Source organism: Stigmatopora nigra, chromosome 16, assembly GCF_051989575.1.
Source record: "Stigmatopora nigra isolate UIUO_SnigA chromosome 16, RoL_Snig_1.1, whole genome shotgun sequence".
Classification (NCBI taxonomy): Eukaryota; Metazoa; Chordata; class Actinopteri; order Syngnathiformes; family Syngnathidae; genus Stigmatopora; species Stigmatopora nigra.
This window is the reverse complement of record NC_135523.1, coordinates 875,913-894,658: the sequence shown is the minus strand read 5'-3', so window position 1 is coordinate 894,658 and position 18,746 is coordinate 875,913. Positions and strand designations below refer to the sequence as shown.

The following is an 18,746-nucleotide window of genomic DNA, read 5'->3' as shown; positions in this document are numbered from 1 at the left end:
CTCAATATATTTTATTGCATTGTATCCCCGAAACAACCCAATACATTAGCGAAATGTCATTTTTACATGTTCAAAGCAGTCTTGAGGTAAATATTCGAAGTAAAACCATAAAACAGAGTACTTATGGAAACGGCGCTAAAATTCAAATATAGACAAATACCCCGAATGCGTACCGTCTACATTTTACTGCAATTTAGCGGAAAAAAATACTTTAACAACAACCTCACTCATTGGCCACATGTTATTTGTTACTTGGTTAAACAATTTTTGAGTAATATATTCAAAATAACCCGAAAATATCGAATACTTTCGGCGATAGCCGGCTAGGCGGCGAAAGCCTTTGATCTTCAGTGCACTTGTTAACTACGGGTGAATAACCCATCAAAACGCGATATTTTCTCCTGCAATCCAGCCCCAAAACAACCAAACTCATTAGAGAAATGTTAGTTTCACTTGTTTAAACCATTTGTAGGGAAATATTCGGATTAAAACAATAGAAAGAGTACTTACAGACACTGCGCGCAAGTCCAATGCTAATGTTAACTACGAGCAGTCATCCGAATGCCTACCATCTCAAAACGGGATATTTTACAGAAGTTAAACTAACAAAAACACGCTAACTGAATGTTCGCGTCTGTTTTGCCACTTGTTTAAAGGTGTTTTGATGAAAATATTCGACATAAAACTCCAGAATACAGTTATTACCTGCTGTGTCCAGATCCCGTTGCAGTGAAAGGACCAATTAGAAAGAGGCTGTTCAATGTAGCCACATTGTAGTGACGTCACTCAGCAATACTATTTTCAGATTCTGCCCCGCAACAGCGAAATGGCATTAAAATTGTTGTTTGTTTGTTGTTTTTTTACACATTTTTTTGGTTATTTTACAAAGACAAAGACTGTACCTTACTATTCATCTTAATCCAATCTATAGAAATTGGTAAAGTACCACCCCAACACAAGATTAAAGGAATAATGTAAGGGGTCATTAGAAATGAATGGAAAATGTTGTTCATTTGAAATGAACGGGACGGTTTTGGGCTAATTCTTCCAGAAAAAAACAATGAAAAATCGTTTTTGAGTGACAAACAACAATTTCTGGTGTTGGGTTTATAACTGAGTTCATTACATTGCATTTAGAATGGAAGGCTGGTGGGGGATCACCATTTTGTTCAAAAACAACTTTATTGACAACTTTGTTCTATCCTGAATCTATTCACATCATGCTAAAATGCTAAAATTATGTATTTAGATTGATTATTTGGGGTTTTAACAAAAAAAAATCATTAAAAGTTTAAATCTCATACATCCATACTCCATAGCTCATTTAAAAATAAATATATAAATAAAACTGGCTTAAAAACTGGATTGAGTCCATTCGTTTTTGGCAACCTGGTCGTTGGCCTTCCGACAAAAAACGAGTCGTACCCCCCCGGGAACGTTTACTCCCGAAAAATCATCCGCAGGAGATGACGGCAAATCGCTTGGAGATGCACGACATGTTGTGAAGAACTATTCCGAGCAAGAAGAGTAGCACACAGGCCACCAGCACCACCGTGCAAACGCCGGACCACACGGAACCCTTGGCAGCGCTGGCCCCCCGCCGCCCCTCGCCGTCCTCGGCCAACGCCGGCTCCACTAGACCCGCCACTGTCACGTCCTTCCGCCCACCGCCGGGCAGAAAGCGGCAACCGGACGGCGCCCTATCGTCCTCGACGGCTGGCGTCAACACGTAGCGATTGCAGCCGGGCAGGCGGACGTAGACGGGCGCGTGTTCTGGGGGGACGGCGGCGCGGGGGTCATCGGGCAGGTGCGCCACGGAGAGCGCCGCCGGCAGCTGGGTGACGCCACGACACCACGGGCAGCGGATGTCCTCGTGGCCGCCGCGCATTTGCGACAGGCATGCCGAACAGCACGTGTGGCGGCAGTCCAAGAGTTTGGGGCGCCGGCGTGGGCTGAACGGGTTGAAGCAGATCTGGCATTCCGCCAGGGAATCGCGGGAAAGGGTCTCCATAGTCGTCGAGTGGGGGGAGGTATGCATCACGCGGGTAAAAACGTCCTCAGAGGGACGCCGTCCAACGCCGACATCCTTCCTGCAAACACAAAAATGGGAATAGCAGTTAAAGCTTCAGAAAAAAAGTGAAATAAAATGTGAATAGTAAATGATTTAACGTTAGTTTGGCTTTAGTCCTCTTCTGGTTGTCCTCACAAGGGTCGCAGGGGTGTTGGAGCCTATCCCAGCAAAGATTGGGCAGTAGATGCAGAATGCTTTGGCAGCCAATCACACTCCAGAAAGAGATAAAAAAATTCCTTGAAACAAAATTAAAAGTGATTTCATATTTTGCGCAATACTAGTCAAATATAGCACGGCTAATTTTTTGGGGTCGCCACATGACTATGAATAATTCTACCCGAGGCTAGCCGTGACGTTACCGCGTGCAGGTGACACCCACACACACCCACACATACACACTCCCGAAGGGCAATCCGCCAAAGGGAAAGTGCGCTAGTTAAAAATAACTCCAGTGCACGGCGAAACACCTGCGAGGAAGAAGCGCCTTCTCAAAAGACGACCCTCCCGCTAGCTAAAAATGTCAGCCAAATGTCACGGAAGCCGTGTCCCGCTCGACACGCTCGCAAGCGGCGGGCGCAATGAAGGTCGATCATTCACCAAAACGACTCGTAAACATTAATTGGCGCATTTTACGACGCTGCGTTTTCTCCCCGAGCGTCTGCCGACTTCGCTTTTGTCCGCCGACAATACGCCGCCTCGTGAAGGTCGCGTGACAAAAAAGCCGGAGAAAAAAAAGGGCCAAAGAGCTCACTTATTGATCATATTGCTCATTGATTGGTACCGATCGGGGGTACTAAAAGATGCACTTTAAGTACTCCTAATTGTACTCCAATTTTTTTCCTGAAAGTATCAAAATAAGATAAATAAACTGCAAATAAATGATCCTAAATGTGCTAAAGTAACCTAAATAAAGTAAATATTTTGTTATTACTGCCTGGTAAGCCCCGCCCCCTTGCTTTATCCCACAACGGAATCGAAAAATGACCCAAATTAGTTAAAAAATGGCCACGGAATGAGAAAAAAAGGGAAACCGGGACACAAAATGGCAGTTGGAGGAATGCTAATGAAGCGCAGGTGCAAGAAAATGAAACTCATTAGTGGCATATGCTAATTAGCGAAAAATAACTCCCAAATTATGAGGACGTGAAATAAAAAAATCAGGCAGAAATGGGAAAAAAGGCTGTGTTATTTTAGACCAAAATAAATATGACTGCAATTTACCACGATCCCTTGCCCTCTGTCCGCCATGTTTGTTTTGATGGATTTGTCAACAAACATCTCCTTAAGGGGAGGTCACGACGGGGCTTCAGTGACAAATACACAAGTTCCCAAGATGCATTTGGTGCCCCGGGTTACTCACTGGCAGGGAATGTTTGCCATGACTCTCAAACATTACATTTTCAACAAAAACTTGTTATTATGGTATTGTATTATGCTTCTGTAATTGGTTGACCACAATTTTGTGAGTTGATGGATGGGTTGGTGACAGTGGTGACGTCAAACACAGAGAATCCCGTTGAAATTCACAGCAGAAGGTTTGGACGCCTATAATCGTCAATGGCAGCCAATGAGAAAAGCTTTTTTTCGTCCTATCCTGACCTCGGGCAACACGCAGATGCGAGAAGAAGACAAATCGATCTCATCATCGCGATAACTCTCAACTTTGTCCACGAGGAGCACGCAAACGCGCAGCGCAGAAAATCGTTTGGCCGGGAACGCGAACGCAACTGGACGGAAACTTTTGGAGGCACGTGAAGGCACCATTGTTGCAGACACAACAAACGCACGCCCAGACGACTAGCGGTTAAAATAGACGAAAAAAAGGAAATGTCAGGGGGAGAAATGATGCAAAAACTCACGTGCAGCGTGCAGGCGTGCATGCTTTTGTCTTTTGAGTCGTCGTGACCACTGCGAAGGCGACAAAATAACACAAAGCGGACGGGAGGAAGCCAGTTTAACACAACAAGGCAGGCAGTCGGACACGCCCCCTCCTACCACGCAGGCGCACCAGTGAGAGCACAGATTGCGCAATGGCGGAGGTCAGGGGTCAACTTCTGTAGCCCAGATAGCGAGGATGTTTCTATTTTCATATATATCCAACATTCCGCTGTTTTAATAGTTTATTCTTGTTTATTTATTTGAAAATGATGTATTAATGTCAATTGTATGCATTTAGTTACATTTTTAAAGCTAATTCAGCCTTTAAAATAATATTTTATTCCACTTTTTGTTATTTTCACATGCAATCCTTTCCTTTTTGTGTATTTTCTGTCATTTTATTTAGTTTGTCTCCCATTCGAACCTGCGTGGATAATTTGCCGCCGGCCGCAGAACGTCGGGGCCCGGTAACCATGACGACAGCTCCGCAATCTCCACCGTTCCATATGGCACGTACAGAAACCCACCGTGAAAATCTACTTTTCCGTCTGGAAGGTGACCCACCACCAACTCGTATAATCGGATTGGCCGCGGGGGGAGATTGAGTTTATTTTGTCCGGAGATGGACGCCGGGGAACCGGCCCAATCACGTTACGGGGCCCAGGCGGAGGTTTTGTAAGCAGGTTAATCTTCATCTCGATGCTCCTAGAGTTGGGCGCGTTGCAGATGTCACTTTAAAGGCGGTGGGTGTCCAATCTATTTTGGCCGGGAAGGAGGAGCGGACATGGGAGATGCCGACTGGGCTAATTTTAGGCTAAATTGTCACTATTGTCACTTTATGACCTGCAATTTGCAGCCACAAATTCAGGTTGTCCCCTATCAGGGAATCATAGTTGGTTGAATTGGCTCCAGCACCCCTCATGACCCTTATGAAGTAAGAAGTTTGGGAAATGAATGAAAAATATATGCTATTTAAAAGATAAGTGCACTGCAAGTCAGAAAAATATAGCAATATAATAGAGTTGGTATTAAACTACATTCATATTTAAAAAATACTAGAAAATAATTATAAACCATAATAAATGAAGAATAACTTTACGACATCACTGTTGCGTTTTTTCTTTTTTATACTCTTATTCTCCCTTCCATTATCAGAGTCTGACGAAATTTACTGCCATTCTGTGGTGATTAAGTGTTACTGCAAAAGGATAATAAACTTCACCTCACTAGCATATTTTACTCAACAGAGGAAAACAACAAAATCGAATGGCTTTATATAATCAATTTATATTTGCAAAACATTAAAAAGTAGAATAATTATAAAAGTAAACAATTTTACAGCCTCGCTATTGGTTGTTTTCTTTTCTGTACTCTTATTCTCCCTTTCCATTATCAGAGTCTGACTACATTACTGCCATTCTGTGGTGATTACGTGTTACTGCAGGAGCCTAAAAGTTTTTTTTACTTCGCGAGCATATTTTACTCAACAGAGGAAAACAACAAAATCGAATCGCTTTACATAATCAATTTATATTTGCAAAACATTAGAAAGTAGAATAGTTATAAAAGTAAACAATTTTACAGCCTCGCTATTGGTTATTTTCTTTTCTGTACTCTTATTCTCCCTTTCCATTATCAGAGTCTGACTGCATTACTGCCATTCTGTGGTGATTACGTGTTACTGCGGGAGCCTAAAAGTTTTTTTTACCCTGCTAGCATATTTTACTCAACAGAGGAAAACAACAAAATCGAATCGCTTTACACAATCAATTTATATTTGAAAAACATTAGAAATTAGAATAATTATAAAAGTAAACAATTTTACAGCCTCGCTATTGGTTATTTTCTTTTCTGTACTCTTATTCTCCCTTTCCATTATCAGAGTCTGACTGCATTACTGCCATTCTGTGGTGATTACGTGTTACTGCGGGAGCCTAAAAGTTTTTTTTACCCTGCTAGCATATTTTACTCAACAGAGGAAAACAACAAAATCGAATTGCTTTACACAATCAATTTATATTTGAAAAACATTAGAAATTAGAATAATTATAAAAGTAAACAATTTTACAGCCTCGCTATTGGTTGTTTTCTTTTCTGTACTCTTATTCTCCCTTTCCATTATCAGAGTCTGACTACATTACTGCCATTCTGTGGTGATTACGTGTTACTGCAGGAGCCTAAAAGTTTTTTTTACCTCACTAGCATATTTTACTCAACAGAGGAAAACAACAAAATCGAATAGCTTTACATAATCAATTCATATTTGCAAAACATTAGAAAGTAGAATAATTATAAAAGTAAACAATTTTACAGCCTCGCTATTGGTTGTTTTCTTTTCTGTACTCTTATTCTCCCTTTCCATTATCTGAGTCTGACTGCATTACTGCCACTCTGTGGTGATTACGTCTTACTGCAGAAGCCTAAAAGTTTTTTTTACTTCGCTAGCATATTTTACTCAACAGAGGAAATCAAAAAAATAAAATCGCTTTACATAATCAATTTATATTTGCAAAACATTAGAAAGTAGAATAATTATAAAAGTAAACAATTTTACAGCCTCGCTATTGGTTGTTTTCTTTTCTGTACTCTTATTCTCCCTTTCCATTATCTGAGTCTGACTGCATTACTGCCACTCTGTGGTGATTACGTCTTACTGCAGAAGCCTAAAAGTTTTTTTTACTTCGCTAGCATATTTTACTCAACAGAGGAAATCAAAAAAATAAAATCGCTTTACATAATCAATTTATATTTGCAAAACATTAGAAAGTAGAATAATTATAAAAGTAAACAATTTTACAGCCTCGCTATTGGTTGTTTTCTTTTCTGTACTCTTATTCTCCCTTTCCATTATCAGAGTCTGACTACATTACTGCCATTCTGTGGTGATTACGTGTTACTGCAGGAGCCTAAAAGTTTTTTTACCTCGCTAGCATATTTTACTCAACAGAGGAAAACAACAAAAGCGAATCGCTTTTCATAATCAATTTATATTTGAAAAATATTAGAAAGTGGAATAATTATAAAAGTAAACAATTTTACAGCCTCGCTAGTGGTTGTTTTCTTTTCTGTACTCTTATTCTCCCTTTCCATTATCAGAGTCTGACTACATTACTGCCATTCTGTGGTGATTACGTGTTACTGCAGGAGCCTAAAAGTTTTTTTTACCTAGCATAGCATAATTTACTCTAAAGAGGAAAACAACAACAAAATCGAATAGCTTTACCTCAATTTATATTTCAAAAAGATTAGAAAGTGGAATAATTATAAAAGTGCTCAATATATAAATTTTACAGCCTCGCTCTTGCTTTTTTTCTTTTTTAAACTCTAAAAACACCTAAATTTGATTTATTTGATAGCATATCAATGAACATATTCACATCCATGTGAATGAAAACATATGTAAATATGTTATGTTGTAGCCGAAGGGCTAATTTTCATGTTTAATCGATTGTTAACAAAATACAGTCGGAATCGGGTTTCTGATTACTTTGTTGCCCTCTTCGGGTGATTAAGTGTTACTGCAGCAGCCACCCAACTAGCCAGTACATTTTACTCAGAGGAAAAATAACAAAATCGAATGTCTTCACATTATCAAATCAGTGTTTATTGAAATATTTCTTTTTATGCATTATTATTTACATGGTGAACATTGTGAAAAATCTCTAAAAAGTGATATAATAAATTAAGTGTACAAAACATTTAAAAGTGACTTTGATTAGTGCTCTGGTGCAAAATCAGCATTGTGTGTCTTTTCTATAATTTCCTGCAAAGAGAAAAACGGCATATAATTCATTTGTTCATTCTTTCATTGACAATAGACATCCAATCCATTCATATTTGTACTCAATTTGGCAGATTGGACGTCTATCGTCGTCAATAGCAGCCGATGTGTGAAGAAAGAAGCACAAAAAACTACCTTGTGATTGTGAAATTGTGCGTTTGTTCAAATGCGGTGATCTGGAGCCCTCGCGATTGGCCGCCGTTGTTTTCCGCGACTTCTCTGCAATCAAGAACATCGATTGGATCAAAACCAAATCAGAACCTGAAAACTAATCCTCAAAAATGGTCAAGTCTCAGAGAATTGGAGTTAGAACTCTACCTGATTGCCACCTTTGAGTCCAATAAAGTTGGTCAGTACGCCTCCATTGGTCCGGCGAGTTGGCATCCAGTTCTCGCATGGCCATCTCGTGTGGGCATTGGTGCGGTTTTTCCAAAGCCAAGGCCCGGTTTTGCCGCCCTAGGTCACAGGCGCAGCTCTTGTCCCGGATCCTCTTGGAACCCGGTGGCCTCTTGGGTCCGTCGAGCCGCCACGAGCCGTTCTCCGAGGACTCACCTTCTGTCTCGGGTCTGCGACGGAGACCCCTGACATCCGGGACCGAACCTTGAAGTCTCTGGCAGGTGTCACAGGTAGACAACGGGGTCCGGTTGCACTGCTGAAAAGGGGCGGACTTCCTCTGGAGGGCTTGCCGGGGCTTGGACAAACATCTAGTGCAAAGACGTTCCCGCTTCAGGGTGAAGATGTTCTCGTTGTAGGTCCCGGTGAGGCAGCACTCGTGGTCCGAGAGGCTGTGGCGGTCCATCTTAGCTTTGGGTTTGTAACGTGCCTTGGGTTTGCGCACCGAAAGTCGCTCCCCATAGTCCAGTTCTAGTTTTCTTCTCCGAGTCGGGACCTCCAAAGAAGTCCGGTCGACAATCTGGTTCTGCTTTCTGGGTACGGGCGGGATCCTGCTACAGACGTAGACTCTGTCGAAGTCGGCTAGCCAAGTGCTGGAGGGAAGGTAGGCCGGTAAGGATTCGAACGAGGTGTCTTGGCGTTCCTGGTAGGTTGGTTCCTCTTTAGGTGGAGTCTTTGCTTTTTCTTCCAGTGTCACATGAGGAGTTTCCTTCGTGGGACACAAAATCTCAATCTCACAGACCATCTCAGAGTCTTTTGTAGGGTGTTCTTCTACAGGTATTTCCACCACACCCGTTTTACCATTGTAGTCTTCTGGGGAGGCTAGCAAAGTTTCTTCCATGGACCACAGGCTTTGCTCCTCTAGATGAACTTCAGATTGGACACTCTTTGGAGACAACGGTAGATCATTCTCTGCCATAGTGTCCTGAACCACATTCTGGTGATTGGCGTCTTCTTCCAGCTCGCAACTCTCCTCTCCAGGATCGCCGACCGAGAGGACCTCTGGGTGAACCTGATCGAGAAGAAGACCTGGTGCCTCATGGGAACCGAGAAACTGGAGCTCCACTGGAGCGGCACAGCACTCGATGGTCACCTCCTCTGTCTGAATGACGAAACCTCCAATCGGGGGAGTGTCCATGTCCACAGAAGACTCCTCGCCAGTTTGTACCGTCGAGGCTGGCTGCCCGATTGGTGTGATTGGCAAGTCTTCAGCTTTGAAGACTCCCGGGGTCTGGTTTTCACCAGAAGAAGGACTGCTTGTCATCGGGGTGCCATCGAGTGGTTCTGTTTGCACCTCGCTACTGGTGACTTGTTTAGCCGGCGGGCTCTGCTGGTAGCGGAACCGGCGGGTGTGGTAGGCCATGGTCTGGTAGTGGTAAGGGTTCAGCATGCGCCTGTAGTCCGTCAGGTGGAGATGTGTTTGGGGCATGACAAAGGTAGGAGCCTCCATGTAAGGATTTGGCTGGTAATGGGGCATCATTGGCATTCCGTAACCTGGAATAGAGTGTAAAGATTAAGAAGCTACAATTAGCTAGTTCGTCTTCTGACATCCTAACAAGTGTGGTTACAATAACTTGATTGATTTAATTAGGGAAAGCACATTAATGAACATATTTGCATTAATGAACATATGTAAGATTGTGGCTGAAAGGGCTAATTTCTATCTTTGTGTAGGTTAAAGATAAACTGACAAACTAGACAGCACAATTTTAGACAGCGTTATGATGGCAATTTTTCTGATCTGACAAGCTTAAACGTCTATCCAAATGAAGTACTTATCTTATATTAGCCCACAAGATGAAAGAACAAACTAACCATACGGGGCGACGCCAAAGTAAGGGTTGTATCCAACCGGCACGGCCATCGTTAGCGGCGGCCATTGAACGCCCTGCAAGGGCGCGTACGTCTGCGGCGGCTGAAAGTAGTACATCGGCTTCTGGCCGTGCTGTCGGTGGTCATCAGGACGCGGCGTTCCCGGAGCCTCACGGCCCCGTGGCGCTCCCTGAGGTGCGTTGGGACTGTGAGGGCTCATGTGGGGGTTTGAAAAACCTGCCTCCATTCCTGGAGAAGCAAACGGCATAACTGGAAATGTCCAGAAACAGTTAAAGGATAGACCAACTTACCGAAAGACTCTGTGGGACTAAACATGTCCGCTTTCATGGTAGCATTTGGACTGAGGTTAGAACTGTGCAGTCTTGATAATGCTTCACTTGGGGCGGTCTTGCTCTGATTGGTCTCTCAGGTTAATGACTTCCAGCTGATTTGGCAGGAAATGAGATGGATGGACCTCCCAAAGGGGGCTGGTCCAGACCCAACTTATGGGTATAGACCCAATTCTAAGGAAATCTACTTCATACCCAGTCTTTCAGGTCTAGATATTGGATTTAGGTCATGAAATTTGACTTTAGCAAGAGTGGTTGATCTGAAAACCGCATCTACAGGTCTTATTTACACAGTTCCCCAATGTTATTGGTGAGCTAACTGCTTCTAGCTAAAGAAATTCAAATGTATTAGCATCTGTGTTAACATGTAAAAGCCATTTATGGGTTGGCTGTTGAAATAAGTGAAAGACAAAGCATTTATATTGACAATTCTTTATTGGACTTGCCCCAAACAGTGACATCACATCAACTCCAACCTTTGCCTCTTAGTGACCAAGTGCGAGGCAAAAAATAGATGTATAATGGTTTTTTTGGCCTACAAACGAGGCTTTATGTGCAGTGCAAGTACACCCAGTGCCCTAGATACATTTTTCTTTAACATCTTTGTGTTAGAACACCTTCGAGGGGGGGCCTGTGGAGAGACAAGGGGGTGTGGTTAGTAGTATGTAACGATGAAGGACCGCCCAAATTGGAGAGTTTGGACTTACAGTTCAACTAAAGTTAGTCGTGAGGACATCAACCTCTGTCCCAGGGAGGGGACGGCAATTCTTCAGCATCGTCTTCGTCATCGTCGTCATCTCGGGGTCTTTGGTGAATCAGCAATTTTCGGGAAGCGGTCGATTCTGTCAATCAAAACGGAGTTGAGTACCTAGGACTGCTTGGGTTTGAGTTCCTAAGGCCGGTTGGGTTTGAGTACCCTTTGCTAATGTTGTAAGGTAATGACCAGATCCTGATCTGGTTTCAGACACAATGTGCAAAGACCCAGTTTGGGGATCTACTCCTAGTAGTCCTGATCTTGACTCAATCTCAGGGGTACCTGATTTTGGCCAAGTTTGGTCACGGTTTTGATCAAAAATCTACATCAACCCATGCAAGGACTCTATTATGAGCTTCTGTGGTCTGGTAAATACAGAACAGAAGGGACTAAAACCTAGTTGCTGCAGTGGAGGTCCTTGCCGTCTTCTGGTAAGACCTCCGCCTCCGTCAACCCACTTGTTCTGCTCATCTCTGTAGAGTCTGTCTGTGAACACATGAATTTAAAAGATTTCAACAAAAGGGATTCATGGGGAATGTACCAGCCTATTAATAAAGACCTGGGAGACCAACCTTGACAGGTTCTGTACTGCAGTTCGCCACCCACGGTTTCTGCATTGTTGTCATCAAGACCTCGGTCGGCCTCGAGAAGGTCCATGGGGTCTTTGTACTGGTTTCTCTTATACCCGAGTCTGCCAGGCTGTTTTGGGGGCCACGAGTGAGGCTTCCTGTGGGTCGGATGCTTCCTGGGCGGAGCGCTACCTCGTCGGAATCGGGAGTCCTCCTCGGAGTCGGCGGGTTCGTCCCTGTACGTTTTAAGGTGGTGGCTTTTGTTCCGACCACTGCTTTTGGGTAGATTCTTTCCACAGCAGGCACATAAGAACTTGTTGGAGTGGGGGAGCCAGCCCTCGTCCACCCCCGCTACTTTTCTACCCGAGTAAGTCCGGCTGGGAAAGAGATCCACGTCGTCTAGATCGGTGGAGAACATCTCATCCCGCGAGGAGAGTTCATCCAGGGATGGGCTGAGGACGCTCATGCGTTCGTGGGTGTTCTGTATGGAGAGACGGTGGTGGTGGTGCTGGTGCTGGTAGTAGTAGGGGGTGGACGGGGACGAGAGACGTGATCCCGTTGAGGCCAGAACACCTTCCCAAGGGAGCTGGAGAACCCGGTAATCGGGATCGACCTGGCTCGAAGCTTGGAAGACATCGTCCTCGCCTGGGACTGGCGACGGGGACATGACAGAATTTAGACTTCTCACAATGTCGTCCGGATCTGGTTTAGGATCGCTACCGGCGGCTACGGGATTATCTGAATGGGTATCTGTGACGTCCGATTTCTCGTGAGGAAGGAAAGGATTCGCTGGTGGCGGATCTGGACCGTCTTCGTGAAGGGAGGAACTATCAAGAGGTATATCCATTTCCGCCCTATCGGACCAGCCGGGGTTCAGGGTTTCCAAGCTCCTGAGACCCAAGTCGGGGATGTACGAGCCCGCCGTGGAGTCGCCGAACGCCACGGCCGGAGACTCGGAACTTGAGGCTCCCGGTAGGGGGCTTTCGGCTCCCTGCTCTTGACTTTTCTTCTCCTCATCCGGAGAAAACAACCCAGAGGAGTGAGACGCCACGCCCGAATCCAGTTCCCGTTCGGGTCCCCGGAGATCGGAGACTCGGATCTTGTCCAGGCACTCCATCAGCTTGCTGAGGGGGTCGCTGGGGTCCGTCTGGACCTCAGAGGTGGCCGTCTCTCGCCGGTCTTGAGGGTGTGGGATATGTGGCGGGCGAGGGACGTCGTTCCAGGTGGGGGGGAAGAAGCGAGGCTCTAATGTGCGACGGTAATCCATGGGATGCAACGGGGAAGGAGGGAAAACAAAGCCAGGGTAAGGCATGTACTGAAAAGGAGCCATGTAGGGACGGCCCATATTAAAACCTTGAAGACAACAAACAAAAAAAACAGTTTTAAGTTTTACGCGCCCTCCGGTGGACAATGTATGCAAGTGCATGCATTAAACGGAGAAACTATTCCCAAATACATCTTAAATTTGCAAATTTTGGAGTCTTTTTTCATGCTATTTCGCTAACTTTGCAATATGCTAACTATAATGTTGACCACTTTGTTGCCAGACATTTATTGGCTAGTTATATTTGGTGGAGAGGATAAAATTTGATACCCGTAGGCACGCCATAGTGGTTGAAGGGGTTGTTCATCTGCCAGTGTTGATAAAGGTAGTAAGGTTGGGATGGAGCCTGCACGTAAAAAAAGGGTCGGGGGTGCTGATTTCGCTGTTGCCCGTCGTTGCAGGAATGTGGTGGCTTGCTTCCATCTGAAACCAAAATAACATCAACATTAACATCATTTTCACTCTTTTATTGCAATTGTGGGCAGTAAGTACAAATGCACAATTAAAAAAGTGCAGAATCTCAGCTAAAACAACAAGAGAAACTTTTAAAAGTGCTAATTCATTTCATTAACACTATATATGATAAAATATGTATTTACCTGAGGATAACATTCCAGTACATACAACAACTTACCTTCCATGTCTTCTTTTCTTTCTGTCTTTATTCAACCCGTCTGAAATAAAATACCACACGAACACGACGACCGAAAAATGAACGTCAACAAACAATCTTTTACATTTACTAGTATTCCAGTCGCTTAACAAGTCGATGTGACCTCATCATTAACCATTACCTCCTAGTAATTGCGCAATTAGTTCAAATGCACACACCTGGTTCTCCACGGTTGTGTTACTCATGATTAACAACAAACTAGGAAGAAAAGTTCAAGTTAAAGCCAATGTGTGATGTAAAAATGCGTTTTGTGTGTCACAGGTCCATTAAAGTTAAGAAGTTTTATTTGATGGATGATGCACGGGAATAAGGTCAGTGCGGTCACGCATGCGCAGTGTTCCCCCGTCAGAATAGATGAATAACAAATAAAATTGCATTTAAGAATAACATATAAACAAACAGGATAAAATATTTCATTACAAATTGAGTTTTTTTTAACAAAAAAAATAATTTTAATTATTTCGATTACGAATGCCGCTCGTAATTTCCGGTGTTCTGTCGAATACTCAACGCATGCGCAGTTCATTTCCCCGGCCTCCGCCGCTCTGTGCTTTTCGGGCGCTTAAAAATGCGCTTTGAGCTCACCTCACCCGAGCTCCGTTTTTTTCCTATCAAAAGTCACCTTTGGAACCGCATTCTACCCCGCCGCGGACAAGAAAACGTTTTGGGACGCTTTACCGCTCCGAGTCATCATTAAACTACGGTGAGAAAAAACATTTTAAACGGGCTTAAAGGGCTTGGGCTGGGGGAAGAACCCCACAAGCGGTTAGCTTCTGTTAACAATTAGTTTAGCCGTATGGTATCTTCCTGAGATGGCCGCGCTTTTTAGGAGAGCTTCTGAGCTAAATTGTGTGCTTACGGATACATTTTGAACATTTCAATCCATTCTGGAGATGTTTCCCTTTAGTTTTTATCAGAAAACTTGAATGACTGTCGTGTTGAGGAGAAGCTAAAGGTGCTAAATGTCCGCTAACGTTACTTGAGCCGCATATGGAACATTACGTGGAGGCGGACTGATTTAGCGCCTTTACTAGCTTCGGGGGTTCGTTTGAGAACGGCAAAGACACATTTAACATTACTTTCTAAAGAGAAGACGAGTTTTCTGTCTGAAAGTGGAAATTAAGAACAAGTATGTGACAGAAAATTCACGTTTTGACGACGTCAGGCGTCCAATTAGCAACGAATTGGACGTCTATAGCCGTCAATGTCAGTTCATGTGAAAATTTGCAAAGTCATTGTGCGCTCTCATTTATCTCCCGCAGTTTCCCATCGATGGAGTTGTGGTACTAGGCGGCTACTCGGCGCCACGTGACCTCTGACCTCACCCGGGCGGAGGGTTCAATCCCAGCCGGGACCCACGTCCCGCTCTCCGACAGTTCTTGTTTTTCTCGGTCGGCATCGAGCCCGGGTTCGGCCGGCCACGCGAACTCTTCGAAACTGGGGCGCGATTCCTGTGATGCGACCATGTCGGGTCTGGGCGAGCGCAGGCCGGTCAACGCGGACTACGCCGTCTCCCTGCTGGAGCAGCTCAAGTTCTTCTACGAGCAGAAGTTGCTGACGGACGTGGTGTTGCTGGTGGACGACAGCGAGTTTCCGTGCCACAAAATGGTGCTGGCTGCGTGTAGCTCCTACTTCAGGTGAGTATTTCTTGGTTTTTCGCCCCTCTCCGGCACCCCCGATTAAATTTTGGGGCCGTCTGGACCGCAGGGCCATGTTCATGGGCGGCCTAAGTGAGAGCAAGCAGACCCACGTCCACTTGAGGAACGTGGACGCCACCACATTACAGATTATCATCAGCTACGCCTATACAGGCCACTTGGCCATCAGCGACAGCACCGTGGAGCCATTGTATGAAACCGCTTGCTTCCTACAGGTGAGCCGCCATGTTGAATGTGGCAAGCCGTCATGTTTAGAGTTGTTGAAGGGTTTTAGGAGTATAAATATGGATAAACTAGCTTAAAATGTGTTGAATTGGAGTGGTTGCAAATGTGGATCGCAATTCAAAAGTGACTATTTTTGCTTAAAAATGTGTTATTTTTTCATATTTTTATTTTCCGAGTTTGGTCAGATGAGGTTTAATTGATTGACATTTGAATTTGGACAGTTTCAAATGCTAGTCTCAAAAGCAGAAAAATGATTGGACATCAAAAATCATGTTGGGAGGGGCAATGTTTATGGCGGTGTAACAAGATGGTGGCCATTTTGGGACAGAAAAAGTACATATTGCGCAATATCTGAATGTTATTTCTTAGTACTGGGCGATACTGGTGATATTATTATGGCAATTTTAGTATCAGTCTTTTGTGATGGCGCCTTTTATTTTGAAATCCTGATTGAGTCAGAAGCTAGCTAGCTAGCTCTTTAAGAACAACTCAGCTTACTCAACTGTCCCCCCAGGTGGAGGACGCCCTGCTGCAATGCCGCGACTACCTGGTGAAAAAGATCAACCAGGAGAACTGCGTCCGCATGCTGAGCATCGGCGACCTGTTTAGCTGCAGCGAGCTAAAGCAGAGCGCCAAGCGCATGGTGGAGCACAAGTTCCCCACCGTGTACCGGCAGGACGCCTTCCTGCAGCTGTCCCACGAGCTCCTGGTGGACTTGCTGAGCAGCGACAACCTCAACGTGGAGAAGGAGGAGACGGTGCGCGAGGCCGCCATGCTGTGGCTGGAGTACAACATGGAGGCGCGCTCGCAGCACCTGTCCTCGGTGCTCAGCCAGATCCGCATCGACGCGCTCTCCGAGGTCACCCAGCGGGCCTGGTTCCAGGGACTGCCCCCTAATGACAAGTCGGTGGTGGTGCAGGGGCTCTACAAGTCCATGCCCAAGTTCTTCAAGCCCCGCCTGGGCATGACCAAGGAGGAGATGCTCATCTTCGCCGAGGCGCTGTCGGAGACGGCGGGGCTGGGCGTGGCCGCCTCGCCGGCGCCCGTGGCCATGGTGTGCTACAGCCCGCAGGCCGAGAAGGTCTACAAGCTCCGAGACCCGCCGCAGAACTTGCGTAAGGTGGGGACGCTGGTCACGCCCGACAATGACGTCTTCATCGCCGGAGGGGAGGCGGTCCTGGAGAGCGCCTTGGGCCGTGGAGGCGGCGGCGGCCCGCACGTGCTGGTGGACGCCGTGGACAGCTTCTTCTGGCTGGACGCCCAGCAGAACTCGTGGGTGGCCAAGACCCCCATGCTGTGCGCCCGCCGCAAGCCCTCGCTGGTCTACTGCGACGGCTTCATCTACGCCGTGGGCGGAGACAGGGTGGGCGGCGAGCTGGACCGCCGCACGGTGGAGCGCTACGACCGCGCCAAGGACGAGTGGACCATGGTGAGCCCGCTGCCGGCGGCGTGGTTCTGGAGCACCTGCGTGGCGGCGCACGGATGCATCTACGCCCTCACGCACGACCTCACATACTGCTACTTGCCGCGAGCCGACGCCTGGGCCGAGATGGCCACGCGCAAACTCAACCGCTGCCACGCCTCGGCCGCCGCTTTCGGGGACTTGGTCTTCTACCTGGGCGGCGTGGCGGCCGCCGCCGCTACGGGTTGGGGCGGCGCCCCCGCCGCCGCCGGGGGACGGGCGCCCGCCCCGGCCAACGGCTCCTCGCTGGCCGTGGAGATCTACGACGTCCACAAAAACGAATGGCGGCGGGCGGCCGACGTGCCGGCCAAGCGCTACACGGACCCCCGCGTGCACGCCGTGGCGCTGCTGGACGGCCTGTGCGTGTTCATGCGGGAGACGCACGCCCACGACCGGCCCAAGTACACCATCTATCAGTACGACGTGGAACTGGACCGCTGGTTTCTGCGCCAGCCCGTGTCGGAGAGGGCGCTGTGGGAGCTGGGCGACGCCTTCCACTGCGCCGTGGGCAAGCTCTACCCGTCCTGCCTGGAGGAATCCCCCTGGAAGCCGCCCGCCTACCTCTTCTCGCCCGACGACGCCGAGGAGTTTGAGATGGATGGAGAGTTGGTCTCCTTCCCCCTGGCGTAGGATTGATTCTCTCTCCCCCTGTAGAGTTAACTTAGTTAGTTCCCATGTCGGGATCCTTTCCCGCTTCTGGACTTTTTGCATGTCCCCGATCGGGTGTCCGCCCACATTCCAAAATGGCGCCCATTCGTGTCAATTGGCTAAAGTGGAGGTGTTCAGGCGGCCCCGGGATTTTCAGACGGCAGTTTGATCTCAAGTTGGCTTTCATGTCCAATAGGTTTTCCCCAATAATACTGGACTTGTTTTGTGGTAATAGCTTCAATGCTAATAGCGTCGCCATGGTAACCGAAATCAAGTCTGTCATAGGTTGCGTAACAACAAAAACATTTACATTTGTCATGTAAAATTACAAATTGGAGAGCTAAAAACTCAATGTGCATCTGCATATTAATAACTTGTAGACCCAAAAATAACTAATAATTTACTAAAAAGCACCAGTTTCATTGGCTAACCCATCTTTCAAATATGTGCCCTGGCGACCAATCTGGGGCAAGGTCAAATGTTACCCAAAATCTCCCACAGCCCGTTCAAACCCACCCTCCCCACTGACAGAAAAGGGTGGAGTTTAGGTTTTTTTTTTATTTTTTTTACAGATTTGGGGGTGCGGCGGCGAGGACGACTGCGGGTCCAGTCGTTGACCCGCCCACCCGCCACTCAACCTCGGGTTTTCCTCACGCTGACCCTCACACACGCGAAACCTCCACTATCAGCATTTCTCATTTCCAAGCTGCTGAAGTATATATATTATATATATACATATATAGGGTAAAATATCTATTTTTCATATGTTTAAATATAGTGCGGGGGGGGGGGGGGGGTGACCAGGTCTATTTTGTATTAGTGTTGTTGTTTTTTTCTATTATTTAATATGAGACATTACTGTAGTGTGACTGTCCTCGTCCGCTAACATTTTTTTTCCTGGAGGGGGTGCTTGTTGCTATGGAAACCGGCCCCTAGCAACCACTAGCGGTAGTCTGGAGGGGCGGGGCTTCAACTCATGAGCACAGGTGCTTCATGGCAGACGTTTTAAAGCATGTTTGGCTGCATCGTATTCTTTTTGGCACTGTATTTTCATGGAACTTTAATTTATTAAAAAGGCATACCAACATTTTTTTTCTCTTTTGTTACATAGAAGACACATTTGAAGATTTTGAGATTTATTTAATACA

The 18,746-nt window shown here is 46.1% G+C and overlaps 4 protein-coding genes across 5 annotated transcripts; 1 reads left to right on the top strand and 3 right to left on the bottom strand.

Annotated features, from left to right (window-relative positions):
• Positions 1-11: 11 nt before the first annotated feature.
• rnf152 (ring finger protein 152) lies at positions 12-4,079 on the bottom strand. Of its 2 annotated transcripts, XM_077735598.1 has the most exons (3): positions 3,931-4,079; positions 2,170-2,283; positions 12-2,090 (listed from the first exon to the last, which is right to left on the bottom strand). In XM_077735598.1, the coding sequence occupies exon 3, from the start codon at positions 2,036-2,038 to the stop codon at positions 1,454-1,456; it is 585 nt and encodes a 194-aa protein (XP_077591724.1). In that variant the 5' UTR covers positions 2,039-2,090; positions 2,170-2,283; positions 3,931-4,079; the 3' UTR covers positions 12-1,453. The 2 variants fall into 2 exon arrangements, with proteins under 2 accessions (XP_077591724.1, XP_077591725.1); XM_077735599.1 differs by lacking the exon at positions 3,931-4,079 and having other exon boundaries at positions 2,170-3,167.
• Positions 4,080-7,531: 3,452 nt separating this feature from the next.
• LOC144209997 (uncharacterized) lies at positions 7,532-10,380 on the bottom strand. Its single transcript, XM_077736591.1, has 5 exons — positions 10,247-10,380; positions 9,939-10,184; positions 8,049-9,617; positions 7,866-7,949; positions 7,532-7,712 (listed from the first exon to the last, which is right to left on the bottom strand). The coding sequence occupies exons 1-5, from the start codon at positions 10,281-10,283 to the stop codon at positions 7,684-7,686; spliced, it is 1,965 nt and encodes a 654-aa protein (XP_077592717.1). The 5' UTR covers positions 10,284-10,380; the 3' UTR covers positions 7,532-7,683.
• Positions 10,381-10,988: 608 nt separating this feature from the next.
• buc (bucky ball) lies at positions 10,989-13,842 on the bottom strand. The gene is made up of 5 exons (XM_077736051.1): positions 13,567-13,842; positions 13,203-13,355; positions 11,612-12,961; positions 11,436-11,525; positions 10,989-11,127 (listed from the first exon to the last, which is right to left on the bottom strand). Exons 1-5 carry the CDS (start codon positions 13,571-13,573, stop codon positions 11,021-11,023), a joined length of 1,707 nt encoding a protein of 568 aa, XP_077592177.1. The 5' UTR covers positions 13,574-13,842; the 3' UTR covers positions 10,989-11,020.
• Positions 13,843-14,116: 274 nt separating this feature from the next.
• kbtbd2 (kelch repeat and BTB (POZ) domain containing 2) lies at positions 14,117-18,685 on the top strand. Its single transcript, XM_077736595.1, has 4 exons — positions 14,117-14,308; positions 14,868-15,242; positions 15,313-15,478; positions 16,003-18,685. Exons 2-4 carry the CDS (start codon positions 15,070-15,072, stop codon positions 17,578-17,580), a joined length of 1,917 nt encoding a protein of 638 aa, XP_077592721.1. The 5' UTR covers positions 14,117-14,308; positions 14,868-15,069; the 3' UTR covers positions 17,581-18,685.
• Positions 18,686-18,746: the final 61 nt, after the last annotated feature.